Here is a 15128-nt window from a genome sequence, read left to right as displayed (position 1 = left end):
TCATATGTGTCTAGAAATTTGTATTTCTTCTATATTCTTCAGTTTTCTGGAAAGAATTTTTCAAAATGTCCCACACTGCTCATCTGGATTTCAGTGGTGGCTGCTGTGGCGTTTGTTCCTCGGTCATTTCAAATTTCACTTACCATCTCTCTTTTTAAAAAGATATGTATGTACTAGTGTTCTACCTACATGCATATATGTACACCACTTGCATGCCTGGTGTTCACAGAGGCCAGAAGGGGGCATCAGCTCCTCTGGAATTGGAGTTATATTGTGAGCTACCACGGGGGGTGTGGAAACCAAACCATGGTCCTTTGTAAGAGCAACCAGTACTAACTACTTGAGCAATCTCTCCAGTCCAGGACTTTTGTTAATTACTGTGTGTGTGTGTGTTTGCACGTGCATACCCAGCATGTCATGATGCCATGGAACACATGTGAAGGTTGAAGGACCTTCACATGTGTTCCATGTGAGGGAGTTCTCCCCTTGTGGACCCTGGGGACTGAACTCAGACCATCAGACTTGGCAGCCAGAGCCTTTACACAATGAACTCTCTCTCCAGCTTCCCGAGATTTATTTTTTAAATGTAAGCATGCAAAACTATAAACTTTCCTCTCAGTGCTGATTTTCCTGTATCCCGTGGGTTTCTGGCATGCTATGTTTCCATTCTCGTCTGATTCTAGTAACTTTTCAGCTCCATACTCAATCTCTTCAATGACACACTGGTCTTCAAAAGTGTACTATTCTATCTCCATGTATTTGTAAAATTTTATAGGTTCTCTTTCTGCTTGTTTCTAACTTAATCACATTAGATCCAGTAAGAAAAACTTTCAGATTTTCTTTTAATGTGTTTCTGTGGGGGGAATGTCCACAGGGAGATATCAGATGTTCTGGGGCTGGAGGCTACAGTGGAGTTACCACCGTTTAGAGGTATCCACTGTGGATACTGGGAATCAAACTAAGGCCATCGGCACCATCAGTACATGCCCTTAACTACTGAGTCATCGTTCCAGCCCCATAACAGCAAGAGACTTCTTTTGTTGTTAAATGCTGGCTTTATATCGTTGGAAAAATATCCATGATCTGATAAAAAGAATGCATACTCTATGTCTTGGATGGGCCAGTCTATAGATGTCTACAATGTAATCTTGACTCTACAGTTTGACAGTGTGGATAATGTATCTCTTAGTAAGCAGGGGGTAATGAAGTCTCCTGTTGTTACTGTTTGGGGGTCATCTCTTCCTTTCTGGCTAGTAGTTTGCTTCATTAAATCTGGTTCGATGCACATATATTTACACCTCCTATGCATTCTTGGTAGATGTTTATTATGTGACCTGTTTCTTCCTTCATGTCTACGGAATATGAGTGCTTGCTTTCCAATTCCATTTGCTTGGAATATCATCTTGACTTCTTTCACTTTCCATCTGTTTTCAACAGTGAGATTTCTTTTTAAACCTTGGCATGTGAGTGGGTTAGCATATACACACGTGGCACACGTGGTGGCCAGAGGACAACTTTCAGGCATCAGTTCTTTCCACCATGGGTTCCAGGGATTAACACTCAGGTCATCAGGCTTACAAGGCTATCATACCCCACCCTGCCCTGCCGCCACCTCACCCACCTGACAGCGAGGTTCCTGTCGTTTAATTCCCTGCACAGCGGAGCACCAGCAGTGCCCCTGTCGCCTCCATGAGTAGCTCTTGGCAGTTGGGGGGGGTGATTTTGGCTTTTTGTTCTTAGGCAAGAACTTGCTAAGGTTGTCCTTGAACTCCCTCATGCCTTCTGCCTCAGCCCATTGGCTGTAATCATAGCATGAACCACCACAGCTGATTCTGTCAACTTGTTTTTCTTCTGTGTCACAAAAAATGGTGACAGATGCTTTTAATGTACACTTGAATCCTCCAAGAGCTGTTTTTTTTTTTTTTTAAGATATCTGATCTCTTCACCAACTTTATAAATTAAAATCTTTTCAGAATAGATCACTGTGGAGGTTTGAATAAGAATGGCCCCACAGGCTCACATGTTTGAATGCTTAGTCACCAGGGAGCAGCATAATTTGGGAAGGATGAGAGGGTCAGGAGCTGTGGCCTTGTAGGGAGCATGTCGTCACTGGGGTGAGCTTTGGTGGTTTAAAAGCCCATGTCAGACCCCGTCATTCTCTCTGCCTATAAATTAGGATGTAGCTCTCTCAGCACCACACCCCTCGCCACATTCCTCTCCATGTAATAATACATTCCCTCGCCACACTCCTCTCCATGTAATAACAATAGACTCAGCCTCTGAAACTGTAAACAAGTCCCCAACTGAATGCTTTTCCTCATAGGAGCTGCCATGGTCATGATGTCTCTTCACAGGAATAGAACACTAAGATTATAATAATGTCCTCTGACCAAACACTCTCAGAGACAGAAACAGTGTCTATTGCTTTTATTGTTTCATCAGCTATGACAGTTGCCAGATCACATCTCCAATTTCCAAAACACAGACCAAGAGGCGAAACTTAACTACAGGTCCTAAATATACAAAACCAAAGTTATAACCAAAACCACATATTTTTATGAGAAAAAAAAATCAGAAAATGCCACATGGTTTTTAAACACACACACACACACACACACACACACACACACACATTTGGGGGTGAGGTATTTGTGTGTGCCCCAATGGTAAGCCATCAGTCTGGCTCTCTCCTGCACCCCAGGCCAAGCATGCTCAGCATACTCTCCTGGGACTGGCTGCTTGCATTTACCCTCAGACATTTAAAGCTGAATACAGCTTTTTCCAAAACAAAAATCTTTCAGAACAACTTTTTCCAAAGTATTTAATACCATGGCCCCATTTCTAGAAAAGATTAGACTTTCCCATTTTCCCCACCAAAACAGACACCACTCTCCACTGTGATGGAGAAGCCCGGGTGCAGGGGTAGGGAGCAGCTGAGGGAGCCTCTAGCAGACCTCCTCCACTCCCACAGGCCGCCTGGGCTGGCACTAGCCAGTCATGGGCTGAGCACAACAGGCCTGTGAAGTTGGTACAGGGAAGTGTTCCTCCCTCGGCTACCTTCCTGGTCAGCCTGCTCCATGACCAGCTTTGGATCCACCTGGGTGGGCAGAGAAGAGGACCAAGTCAGGCTCTGGGTGGGACCTTCTAAACACCAAATTCATAAAATTACATGTACAAGAGCATGAAGACAGAAAAGTGGTTTCCATTTTACAAAACTATTTCCAGATGCTTCTCCACTTTTATAATTCACACTACATATCTGATCATTCATTTTAATAGGCATTGTGACTTTTAGAGTTTCATTTGTGTTGTGTGTGTGTGTGTGTATGCACGCTCAAGTGTGCAGGCATGCATGCATGTGTAAGGGCAGAGGACATGTGACAGCTGGTTCTCGCCATCCACCACGTAGCCCTAAGGGGTCATCAAGCTAAACCATTTTGCTGGCCCTGGTCAAACATTTTAAACTGATGTTTAGTAAATACTGCACTAGGAAAGCTTTGCTGAGAAACCCCACAGTCCAGTGCACAGTGAACTCATTTGAACATCATGCTTCTAAAGCACACCAACTGCTTTCCATTGTTTCTCCAACTTAACGCACCCTGCTCGACAAGCTTGGGGCTGCATGCACAAGGCATGGACAAGTCTGCAGTGACAGCTGGTGAGTGACAGTAGTGAAGAATCCACAGAGCAAAGCCAGTCAGAGGAAATGGAGAGGCAGAGGGTCAGTGGGAAACCCCTGCTGAGCTGAGGACTTACAAAGCCATCCCTGGCTCTAGAGCTGGAGCTGAGAACTCCCCTCTGCTCCCTACCCTCAAACAACTCACTCAGCCTTCTAAGCCTTGCTGAGAAGAGATGCTGAGGAGAGGAGGGGCCACACCCTGCTGCACAGCTGATGTGTGCTGTGGTGCTGGCCTGCAGTGAGGCAGGAGGTGGTCTCTGGGATGACTAGGGCTACAGGGAGGGGCCATTGGGGTTAGCGCCCTTGTAAAAGACACCGGAGAGCTCACTGGTGCTCTGGTTATACCATGGAGCAAAAGCAAGGAAAAGCAAGGAGGCTACTACTCTGCCTGGAGGTTCGTGCTGGCCTGGGCCTGAGCCCATGTCCACCCCGTTATCTTTCCCTCACTCCAGCAGCTCCTCCAGGCATCCAGCTCCCACATACCTGGTTCCACTCGTAGGGTTTCTCATGCCATTGAGGAGTAATCTTCTCTCGAGGCTTCAACCGACAGAACAAGCTACAATTTTAAAAAAGAAAACCAAAGGTTTTGCCACTGGCTAATTTTGCTTTGTTTTTTGAGACTAGGTTTTGCTTTGTAGCTAAATATGGTCTCAGGTTTACTATGTATTCCAGGCTAGTCTCAAATGTCTGACCCCTGCCTCAGCCTCCTGAGCTGGGATTAGAGGCTGCATCACCACCTCCAGCAGATATTTTTAATCGTTCATTATCACTAAAAGCAGTAGGATGGGCAGGTGGTGATGGTGCCCGCCTTTAATCCCAGCACTCAGGAGGCAGAGATGGACTTGTGTGCTTTAAGGTCTACAAATATCCCATAATTACAACTATGACAGTCTTTCAAAAGGTCAAATTTTATATAGTTATAATAGTATTTTATTGTATAGTATGTTTAAAAACGAATAATTATAACACAACAGACTTTAGGGAGATTATTATATACAAGCAAGAGCACGTGGCTCCATTCGGGAAAAAGAGCATCGGCAGAGGCTCAGAGGGCAGATGCACAGGAGAAATCAGTACACAAGACTTAAAAGTAGCCACGACAGACAAACCACCAACATTACAGCAAATTACACTGAAAGACTTAAAATACGACGGCAGTAAAATAGAAAACTTTGAGATCAGAGAAAAAGCAATAAATTAATTAACCTTATAATGGAAAACTATATAAAAATAGAGATCCTACAGTAAGTAAAATGAATGAAATGGCAATTCCCCAGATGTTATTTTTAAAACATCAAACATTATGTGAAAGACAGACTCCGAAGGGCAGCGAGGAAAAGCCTGCAGGGCTGCTCAGAGAGCAGGGCATTAGCTGTGTGAATGGCCACGACTCAAGACTGTGTGATCATGTGTACAAACTAGTAAGTAATGTACGCGTCACATGTTCTAAGTGATTCAGAACATCCACACATCAAAACACACACGCACACACACACACACACATACGCACACACACAGACACATACACAGATACAGACACACAGACACACACAGACACACTCTCTCACATACACACTCACACACACATACACAGACACACACACTCACACACACACACTTACACATACACGCACACACAGACACACACACAGATACAGACACACACACTCACACACACAGACACACAAACATGTGCACACACACACTCACACACAGACACACACAGGCTGCATATTGTCTAGTGCACATTAACACTATGTCACCATATAAAACTTACCCTAGAAGTTTCTGGCGTGCATTTTCCTGTAACTGCGAGATTCTTTCAGGGCCAAGATACTTGGATCCATTTGGCCCATCACATACCAGCTTGTTGATAGCAGCCCTGAGAATATTAATCTGTAAAGAAACAGTGGCAGACTATGTGGCTACATAGACCTGTATTTCATCCCACAGTAAAGAGGTCACAGCATTTAAAGCTGTGTTCTGTGACTACCACCAGTCAACAGTTTACAGAAATAACACCGAGGAAAGGACAGGTCCCATGAGCCCACATCCAATCTCTGTTACTTTGTTTCAGCTGAGACACCAACCCTGGATTTCAGATTAGACCCATTATCTATTAGCATCCACGCCTCTTCCAGGACCCAGGTTCAAGGACAACAGTGAACTAACGTCTTCTCTGGTATGGGTGGCTTCCCAGCCTTTCCTCTGCTTTACAAGATTTTGGAAAGTTGGAGGTTTTCTTTCTCTCTTTCCTTTCCTTCTTTCTTGTTTTTTTGTTTGTTTTGTCTTTGTCTTGTTTTGTTTTTTTTCTTCATGACAGGGTTTCTTCTGATTTGCTTTGGAGCCTGTCCTGGAACTAGCTCTGTAGACCAGGCTGGCCTCAAACTCACAGAGATCCTGCTGCCTCTGCCTCCCCAGTGCCGGGATTAAAGGCGTGCGCCACCACTGGCCGGCTAAGCTGGAGGTTTTCTGGTTGGGGATTTTGTGGCACCCTCCCTGATTTGAGCTTGTCACTGTTCAGAGGGGAGACCCTGTCTTCTCCTCATACTCCACAGGTCTGCTTGCACCTTGGGATGTGGCCATGTCTTCTTGGTTGTAAAATAGCCCTCTCCCACTCCTGGCTCACCTGGCCTCACCTGGCCTCTGAGGCCCAGAGGGCCCACCTCAACTCCTGCTAACTTTATAAGAGTTACCACTGAGTTATGCAATCATTATTCCTCTATTTAGACACGTGTGACATTTGCAACACTTTCCACACATGTATGTGTTCTGGGAGCCCTGATACCCTGTGTGGTGTTTTTGTCATATATTGAGAAGCCCACAGCCCACAGCTGTGTCCTCTACCCCCATCTCTCCCAACTACAAGTTCCAGGATGCCACCAGTGCATTGCTTCACTTCCCTGTCTCATGGCAACCACTTGTCTGCTTCCTGTCCACACGGACACACCCCAAGTCATGTAGTAAGTGCTAGTAAGACTTTACACTCTTGTATGAATCACTCACTCCTTTCTACTGCCAAACACTGTTCTGTTGTATTACCCCAGCTTGCTGATACGCTCCCCTGTCAAAAGCCGGCATTAACAGCAGCAGTTAGGAACGAAGCTACCCACACTCACACACAGGCTCTCTCTGGACACACATTTCCACATCTTTCAGCTGTCTTTTTTGAGTATGGTAAAAATAAAAACGTTTGGTTTTTTCCTGGTTTTTCTTTTGATAAACAAGTAGGAGAGAATCTCCATGAATTTGCCCACTGACCTCAACGATGTCCTCCACGGTGAAGCGCACGTCAAAGGCCAGCTCGATGTCATGCTCGGGCAGGATAGCAGCCTCTGTGGTTGAATTCCATCCCAAGCCACAAAGAACCCCAGTATAGCATTTCCCATCACGGCCAACCCTGAAAGGCATTGAGGAGTTAGGCTGAGCCACTGCTTCAAGGTTAGATACATGTGTGACTAACAAAGCCACCTGGCGGTTTTCTAGCACAGTACCGTAACTAAACTAAGGGATTCCTCAGTCTTTACACAGAAATACAGACTAACTCTCACTATAAGGATGCTAAGGCGAATATCTATATTAACACAATGTCAGGTTTCCTATACACATTTTTAAAATTTTATGTTATATGTATGGGTGTTTTGCCTGAATATGTGTGTGTGTGTGTGTATGTATGTATGTATGTATATCACATGCATGTCTGATGCCCTCAGAAGCCAGAAGAGGGTGCTAGAGTCACAGCTGCTTGTGAGCTGCCATGCAGTTGCTCAGAATAAAACTGAAGATCTCTGGAACAGTCAGTGCTGTTAACCACTAAGCCATCTCTCCAGCCCTTAATGCTGGGTTTTTAATTATCTCTGAAGTAGACGAAATCATGAGAAATCTCCTTTATCAGCCTAATAAATGTAAGAGGGAATCCTGCGTGTAAACAAACTTGAGGGCTGAAAACTAGAATTAAGACTTATACATTGGGTTTTGGGTTATTTGCTTTGTAAAAACAGTCTGAAAAATGTCTCTTAGGTCTAGCAGGTGACTCAATAAAGGCAACTACTGCTAACCTAACACCCCAAGTTCACTCCCAGGGACCCACATGGTGGAGGAGGCCCATCCCTGCCAACGCTTCACTGACCTCCAAGTGCACCTGGGGCGCGCGCGCGCGCGCACACACACACACACACACAACACATGCACGCACTCACACACGCACGCACACACAACCACACACACATACACACATACACACACACACAGAAAAAACGGCACCAATACAAGCTGGGCTACAAACCAGCTTCCCTGAGGATGCTCCTATTTCCTTTCCCGCCTCGATTCTGACCGTGCAAAAGCTGGTACACAGACAAAGTGGAGACCCACCCCTACCTTAACTCCATCACTGGTGCACAAAGTGGAGACCCACACCCACCTTAACTCCATCACTGGTGCACAAAGTGGAGACCCACACCCACCTTAACTCCATCACTGGCGCAAACAGCATGCTGAGGAGTGCTGGGAGGCCTGAGATGTGGGGCATCAGGGAGGTCTCCCTCAGGAGCATGGTAGACCCTGCCACACAGGAGACAACCAGCATCAGACCCACATCACACGCCGTGAGGTGTGACGGGAGAGCCCCTGCTAGCCCCTCCTGATGAGCTGCCTACTCTTCGGCTGAGTCTGGCCACTTGGGTCCCCCCTTCAAGGAAGATATGCCCTGCCTTTGGCTCTCACACATCCTACAGATAGACTCCTGGACTTGCTTAGGCATTTATCCCTGAAGAGAGCAACTCATCTAATTACTGTTTTCCTTATTCTCTTGTTAGGCTGTCTCATCAGGGTTTCCTACAGCCAAGAGCTTTGTGGACAAGCATGGAGGAACAAGAATCATTTAATTCCCACATCCTTATACAAAACATTTCTTAAATTTGCATTTGCCATTGCACTCAGAAAATAGCTTACTGAAGGTTGGAGATATGGCTCGGTGGTTAAGAGTGCTTACTGCTCTGGCAGAGGACAACCCAGATTTGCTTCCCAGCACCTACAAGATGGCTCACAACCATAACTCCAGTTCTGGAGATCAGATACTCCTTCTGACTTCCATGGGCTCCTGTATACGTGGTTCACATACACACACTCAGACACATGCAAACAAAATAAGTATTTTTCTTAAAGAAGAAAACAGCTGAACAGTGTAATACATAAGCCTAAATTCACCCACTAATTACAAGTTAAGCTGCTCCGAGTATCAAAGTCAAGGGAAAGGAGAAAGTACACAGATAGCAGAATTCATCTCGTTACCAGTCTCATTAACAGAGAGTGACGCCGCAACCAGCATCCTCTGGTGCAGGTCGGCAGGGCTGTCACTGATGACGACAGAGTTGATGCTCTCCTTTTCAATCCACACACATCTGGGAAGAAGCAGCAGAGCCCAGCTGTTGCCCCAGTAGCTAGGTGACGGAGCATGCCAGCCTGTAAGCGAGCCTCAGAGAGATGGCAAATGCCACGACCCACACACAGCCCCTCTTGCGCCAGATCTCGGCCTTCCTTTCCCCACCTTTTGGCACCACCCATACCAGAGCTCTCCAACTCGCTTCTCTATGCTTGTTCTATCAGGCCCCAGAGCCCTTGAAGCTACTGCCTGGCTTCTGGCTGAGTGGGCAGTGTGGCCCATCCGTTTGTGCCACCACCCCACTTTCTCTGAGCAGAGATGCACAGCGGCTCCACCGAGGCATCGCCAAGCTTCTGTCTGTCATCACTCTGACAGAGCTCATGAAGGTGTCCACGCCTCTCCTCCAGCTTCAGGTTGCACTGGGAAGCAGCCTCACAGGCCTACTCTTACCAAGAATTCAGTGTGTTCATCACAGACTTCCCTCCTGGAGACAGGCCCCGAGCACCCGCAGGGCTAACAGAACGACTACTGCCAGTCCCCAGAGGAGCTCAGAGCTGCTGTTTGCCCAGAATGGTCCTTACAAATTGCCAGCGTTAAAGCCTTTCAGCTCTGTCTGTACACCTCTGAAATCAGACTTATAAAACTTGCCCATCTGTCACCAAGTCTGCAGCCCCTTCTCCCTCCACAAAATTCTCCAGCTGTGCTTCAAGTTCTCACAAATACAAACTCTCAAATTGGGGCCTATGCACTGTCTCTAGAACTACACTTCAACCCTCACCCTCTGTCCCCCTTCACCACACCATAGCAAATACCTGTGGCCTTTGGAATTCAGAAGGCTCTGGAAAACCTCAAATATGGCCTTTAAAGTGTAGCCAGGACCCCTAGACACTTCTATGTGTCCCAGGTTCCTGTCAAGACCCCGGTTACCCTGTACACGGTCACTAGTTTTCTGTCACCATTCAACCTATGCTATTACTGAAGATGACACCTGCATTGTGTTCACCACTGTTTCCCAGATCAAAACTGCTTCTTCCAGAAAACAGGTCACTTAGCAGTCTCTGCACAGACAGAACTCACCCCCCGATGAGTGACAGCTATAACCAGAGCAGAAGAAACTCAGAACTGTTTTCACCGCAGGAAGGAATGCCTCAGATCTGACAGAGCAAGGACTTCAGGGATGGGCTAAATATTCTTGCAACTTATATACAAAGATGCTAGTTTCTGATGAGGTCTACAGACTAAAAAATGAAATATATGTCATAGAAAAATTAATTTAGTCGTACCTGAATTTGGATACTCTGGTGAGGCTGTGACACTTCAGCTCATAAGGGTTAAAAGGCCCATGGAGAACAGCCTGAATAAATAAAATAGATGTTAGCAATACACAATATGCCACTTAATATCAATGGTGGCAGTCCCAAAGTTGGTTCACACTTAACAATATTAGTGTCTGGCGGCACAAACCTAGCACCTCAGCACTCAGAAAAGCAGAGGCAGGAGGCTTGTAAGTTCAAGGCCCACTTGAGCAAAGACTATCTCAAAAGGAAGAAGAAAAAAGTCATTTTGCACTGGGGAAACAGGTTCAGAGGTAGACTACTCGACTAACACGGGTAAAGTCCTGGACTTGATCCGCAGTGCCACAAAGAGACTAAATAGAAAAGGGGAGTAAGAGGAGGGGCAGAGGGGGGCAGAGGGGACAGAGGGGGCAGAGGGGGGCAGGGGGCAGGGGGGCAGAGGAGGGGTAGGGGGAGCAGGGGAGCAGCGGGGGGCAGGGGGGCAGGGGGGCAGAGGGGGGCAGGGGGGCAGAGGAGGGGTAGGGGGGGCAGAGGAGGGCAGGGGGGCAGAGGAGGGGTAGGGGGAGCAGGGGAGCAGCGGGGGGCAGGGGGGCAGGGGGGCAGAGGGGGGCAGGGGGGCAGAGGAGGGCAGGGGGGCAGAGGAGGGCAGGGGGGGCAGAGGGGGGCAGAGGGGGGCAGGGGGGGCAGGGGGGCAGAGGAGGGCAGGGGGGCAGAGGAGGGCAGGGGGGGCAGAGGGGGGCAGAGGGGGGCAGGGGGGCAGAGGGGGGCAGAGGAGGGCAGAGGAGGGACAGAGGGGGGCAGAGGGGGGCAGAGGGCAGGCGAGGGTCTTTCTCCTTAGGAATACAGGCTCCACTGTGGATGACCAGGGAAGGAGGTAGGATTGGCTGCCAAGGCCCTGAGCTTGAGTCCCAGGACCACATGGAAGAGAGGACTGACTCACACACAAACAACAGTGACAACGATCAAGGTAAACAAACAAACAAACAAACAAGGATGAGTCAGCACTCCCACACTGAGGCCACGTGACCATCAGTGCATGGCAGCCTGGGATAGATATTAATGAGCCCTGTCTCTAAGAGTAAAAGGCTGGGAGATGTCCAGTGGGCAGACGCTTGCTGCCAAGCCTAAGGACCTGACTTTAATCCCCACACCCCACATGGTGGAAAGGAAAAACCAACTCCCACACGCTGTCTTCTGACTTCCACCGGTACATCACGGCAATGCATGGCCCCACACAGAGACCAAAAGTATGTAATTAGAAATGAACATAAAGAAACACACAGCAGGAAGAAGGAGAACCCATCATGGCTATAGTGGCAACCCTTGGCAAATAACACAGGATGAATAAGCTTCATGAGCATTATTTTCTATAGGTCCCACAAATCACCTTGCAGTTTGGAGCACCCAGCCGATTGGAAGCAAAGCTCTCCAAAAGAATCCGGATGAGATGCTTCTCGTCGTCCTTCATGGCAGAGGACACAGAAGCATCCGGCATGCTTTCCACCGACTTCGCAAAGAAACCCTTGAGGACTTCATAGCTTTGCTGAACAAAACAAGAAATGTTTATCTTATTAAAGGCAAAAATTGAAGCGAAAGCATGAATTTCACATATATACATACACACGTGTATATATATTATCTTATTCCAATTTGAATGTCATGAATACAAAGGGAAATAATTTTATCAAGTTCATTTTAAAATTCAAACAAAAATAAAGATTTTTAACATTTCCAACATAACGGGATTTTAAAGGAACAACCATTTTTCAGAAAAGAACTAATACACATTAAAAACAGCTACTTTATAAAAATCATTTATTTGTGGGCTAGAGAGATAGCTCACGAGTATCTACCAGCTGTCCTTCCAGAGGACCTGAGCTCAATCCCAGCATCCTCACAGTGGCTCACAGACACCTGCCACTCCAGTCCCAGGGGCTCTGTGGACACCAGGCACATACAGTGATTTATTTGTTGCATACACTGGCTTACAAACAACAGAAGGTCTGTTAATGTTTATTAGAAAAATACCAGAAAAACACCATGGTCTCCTACAGCCCAGGCTGGCCTCAAACCTGACTCTGTAGCTGAGGGTGGCCTTGAACTCCGATCCTTCTGTCTCCACCTCTTGAGAGCTGGGATTCAGCGCCTGTTTCACAGACCCAGTTTATGGATTCTTACTGTGTGTTCTGTTCACAGATCACCTATGCTGATTTGCAGAAACAGGGAACTCTGCCTCTTAGACGCATTACAGTACCCGACACCGAGTAAGCGCACACACGCTCTTCTGCATTAACACATGAATATAAATTCAAGACTTCCAATCTCAAGAAGCTGAGACAGGGTCTAGTGATGGGAGATGTCATTCTGTAAATATGTTTCTCATACTGTTTAATGAATAAAGCACTGTTGGCCAATAGGAAAGGAAGATAGGAGGGACTAGGAGACAAGGAGGAAAGAGGAAGTAGTAGGGAGGAGTCAGCATTGGGAGACTGGGGAGAGCAGAACACCAGCCCGCTCTCCAGTAAGATGAGACCATGTGGAAATACTTAGATTAGTAGAAATGGGTTAATACTTAAGACAGAGCTAGCCAATAAGAAACAAGTAACTGGCCAACAGCGTTATATCTAATACAGAGCCTCAGTGTGATAATTGGGGCTGGCTCGGCAGTGGGACTGGCGGGACCAGATTGGCAGGGAAAAACCTTACTCGTAACAGTCTAGAGAGATGGTTCATGGTCAAACGCGGGTACTGCTCTTGTAGACGTCCTGAGTTCTTTGCCCAATAACTACATAGTTTCACCAACTGCCTGTAGCTCCAACTTCAAGGGGATATGGAACCTTTCCTGAACTCTATGAACACCTGTAGTCCATGCTAAGGCACGCACAAATATACATTAATAAAAATAATAATTGGGCATGCTTGTAGCCCCAGAACTGAGGAGGCAGAGGCAGGCACATCTTTTTGAGGTTCAGGTCAGCCTGGCCCTGATCTCCATAGTGAGTTCCAGGCTCACCAGGGCTGTATGATAAGACTCTGGCAGAAATAAATAGGTATCCCTATTGACAGATCACATAATACTATATGTTAGAGATCCTAAAAATTCTGCCAAAAAACTTCTAGAAATGTTTAACAAATTCAACAACGTGGCAGGATACAGAATCAACCAGCACAATTCAATAGTTTTTTTATACACCAATAACAAACACACAGAGATCATGGAATCTTAGAGGTAATGGGTAATCAGTAGTTAATTAATCTTAAGGTCCACTCAACAGGAAGGAACTTATGCCTGGCACTGGACACCTTCCTGTGGCTAGTGAGGTCCACATCTTGGAGAAGGGACTTCCTGCTGCCACTGCTGGGAGTGAATGTCTAAAGAGCAGCCCCAGCCCTGAGGGAATGTGTGCTGTTGACACGGGCGTGGCCTGAGACCACTGAAAATGGGCGGTGCTGCCTTCTGCCCTGAGTCCAAATGCTGCGTTTAAGAACTAGTGTAAACAAATGATTGACCAGTGCATGTAAAAACTAACAACTTCACTGCCTCCTCCCGGTATATCTGCAGCCTGAGACCTCTCACCTACAGACCTCCTCCCCAGACTCCTAACCCCTCTGCTGAGTTTCCTGGTCGGTGCTGTGGCAGTTGGTGCTACTCCACCAGTGTGCACAGCCCACCTGACTGCAACTGTTCTGGACAAATGTCTGTGTGTCTGTCTTCTCATGCCCCTCCCAGCCCAGTCAGGTTTGCAGACCCAAGTCACAGGAATTTATCAAACCAGTATATCCCCTGTCCTAAATACTTATGCCTAGGGTAATTGTGGCGTTCACTCCTCATTTTCAAAGCACCTTTCACAACAGACAGAGGTCATTGTAGAAAATCACAAGTGATCAAATGCAAAAAAGCACCCACCAGCCCCGAGGGGATGCCTCTATGACACAGAACTACACCCAAGGCTGGGGGGGGGGGGCTTTGTGGGAGATAGGGTGAAAGATTCTAAGAGCCAGAGGACCAGGAAATTTGCTTCAAGGTTGCTACTTCTAGAAATGAGAGGGAAGCTACACCATGAAGCCTCAACAACATGGCTGCCTGAGCAGCCTGAAGACCGGAGACTCGCTCTCGTGGAAAGAGGGCCCCTCTCAGGGTCCCGCCTCTGAATGAAGAGCCATAGGAAAGCCATGCTCTTGAGGGGGGAAATTAAGTCTTCCATGGGGATGAGCCCCTAAATGGTTATCTAATACGAAGTGGTCAGCCCTGAGGACACACATACAAGCAACACTAAGTACTCAGCAGGTTGTATTTGCATATTTACAAATCATTTGCATATGTAACAATAACAAAGAAATAGAGGCCATGAATTTGAAGGGAATGAGGGGGAAGGGAGGAATTGGAAGAAGGAGGGAAATGATATTATATTTTAATTTTTAAAAATTTGTAAATAAAAAGCTTTAAAAGACATTAAAAATTTGAAATGCTTAATATTCATGACATGTATACTAACTACTTACATTATGGAAATAATTTTTTGAGTCCATTTAAAAAATAAAATATAGAGTATTTTCAAATTAATTTTCACTTCTAAAAGAAAATACTTGATTTTGAAGCTGCCAAGAATAGCACGCGTCCACCAAGACATGAAGGCATTTACGATCATGGTTCTCAGCCTGTGGATCTTGACCTCTTTGGGGTCCCATATCAGATATTTGCATTATAATCTACAACAGTGGCAAAATTACAGCTATCAAGTCATAACAAAAATCATTTTATGGTTGAGAGTCA

The 15128-nt window shown here is 46.5% G+C and overlaps 1 protein-coding gene across 1 annotated transcript in view; it reads right to left on the bottom strand.

The window, feature by feature from the left end:
* Window positions 1–2943: 2943 nt before the first annotated feature.
* The window catches only part of Tdrd9 (tudor domain containing 9), an 84582-nt gene continuing 72397 nt past the window's right edge, over window positions 2944–15128 (bottom strand). The window contains exons 29-36 of the mRNA XM_051196671.1: window positions 11742–11897; window positions 10343–10413; window positions 8969–9078; window positions 8143–8239; window positions 6941–7079; window positions 5457–5575; window positions 4163–4235; window positions 2944–3097 (exon numbers count right to left, since the gene is read on the bottom strand). Of these exons, the coding sequence (XP_051052628.1) occupies window positions 2996–3097; window positions 4163–4235; window positions 5457–5575; window positions 6941–7079; window positions 8143–8239; window positions 8969–9078; window positions 10343–10413; window positions 11742–11897 (867 nt within the window). The 3' untranslated portion in view covers window positions 2944–2995. The remainder of the gene's footprint in view (window positions 3098–4162; window positions 4236–5456; window positions 5576–6940; window positions 7080–8142; window positions 8240–8968; window positions 9079–10342; window positions 10414–11741; window positions 11898–15128) is intronic.

This window comes from Phodopus roborovskii, unplaced genomic scaffold (assembly GCF_943737965.1).
Source record: "Phodopus roborovskii unplaced genomic scaffold, PHOROB, whole genome shotgun sequence".
NCBI lineage: Eukaryota > Metazoa > Chordata > Mammalia > Rodentia > Cricetidae > Phodopus > Phodopus roborovskii.
The sequence above is the reverse complement of the archived record's forward strand: the minus strand, read 5'-3'. Positions and strand labels throughout refer to the sequence as shown.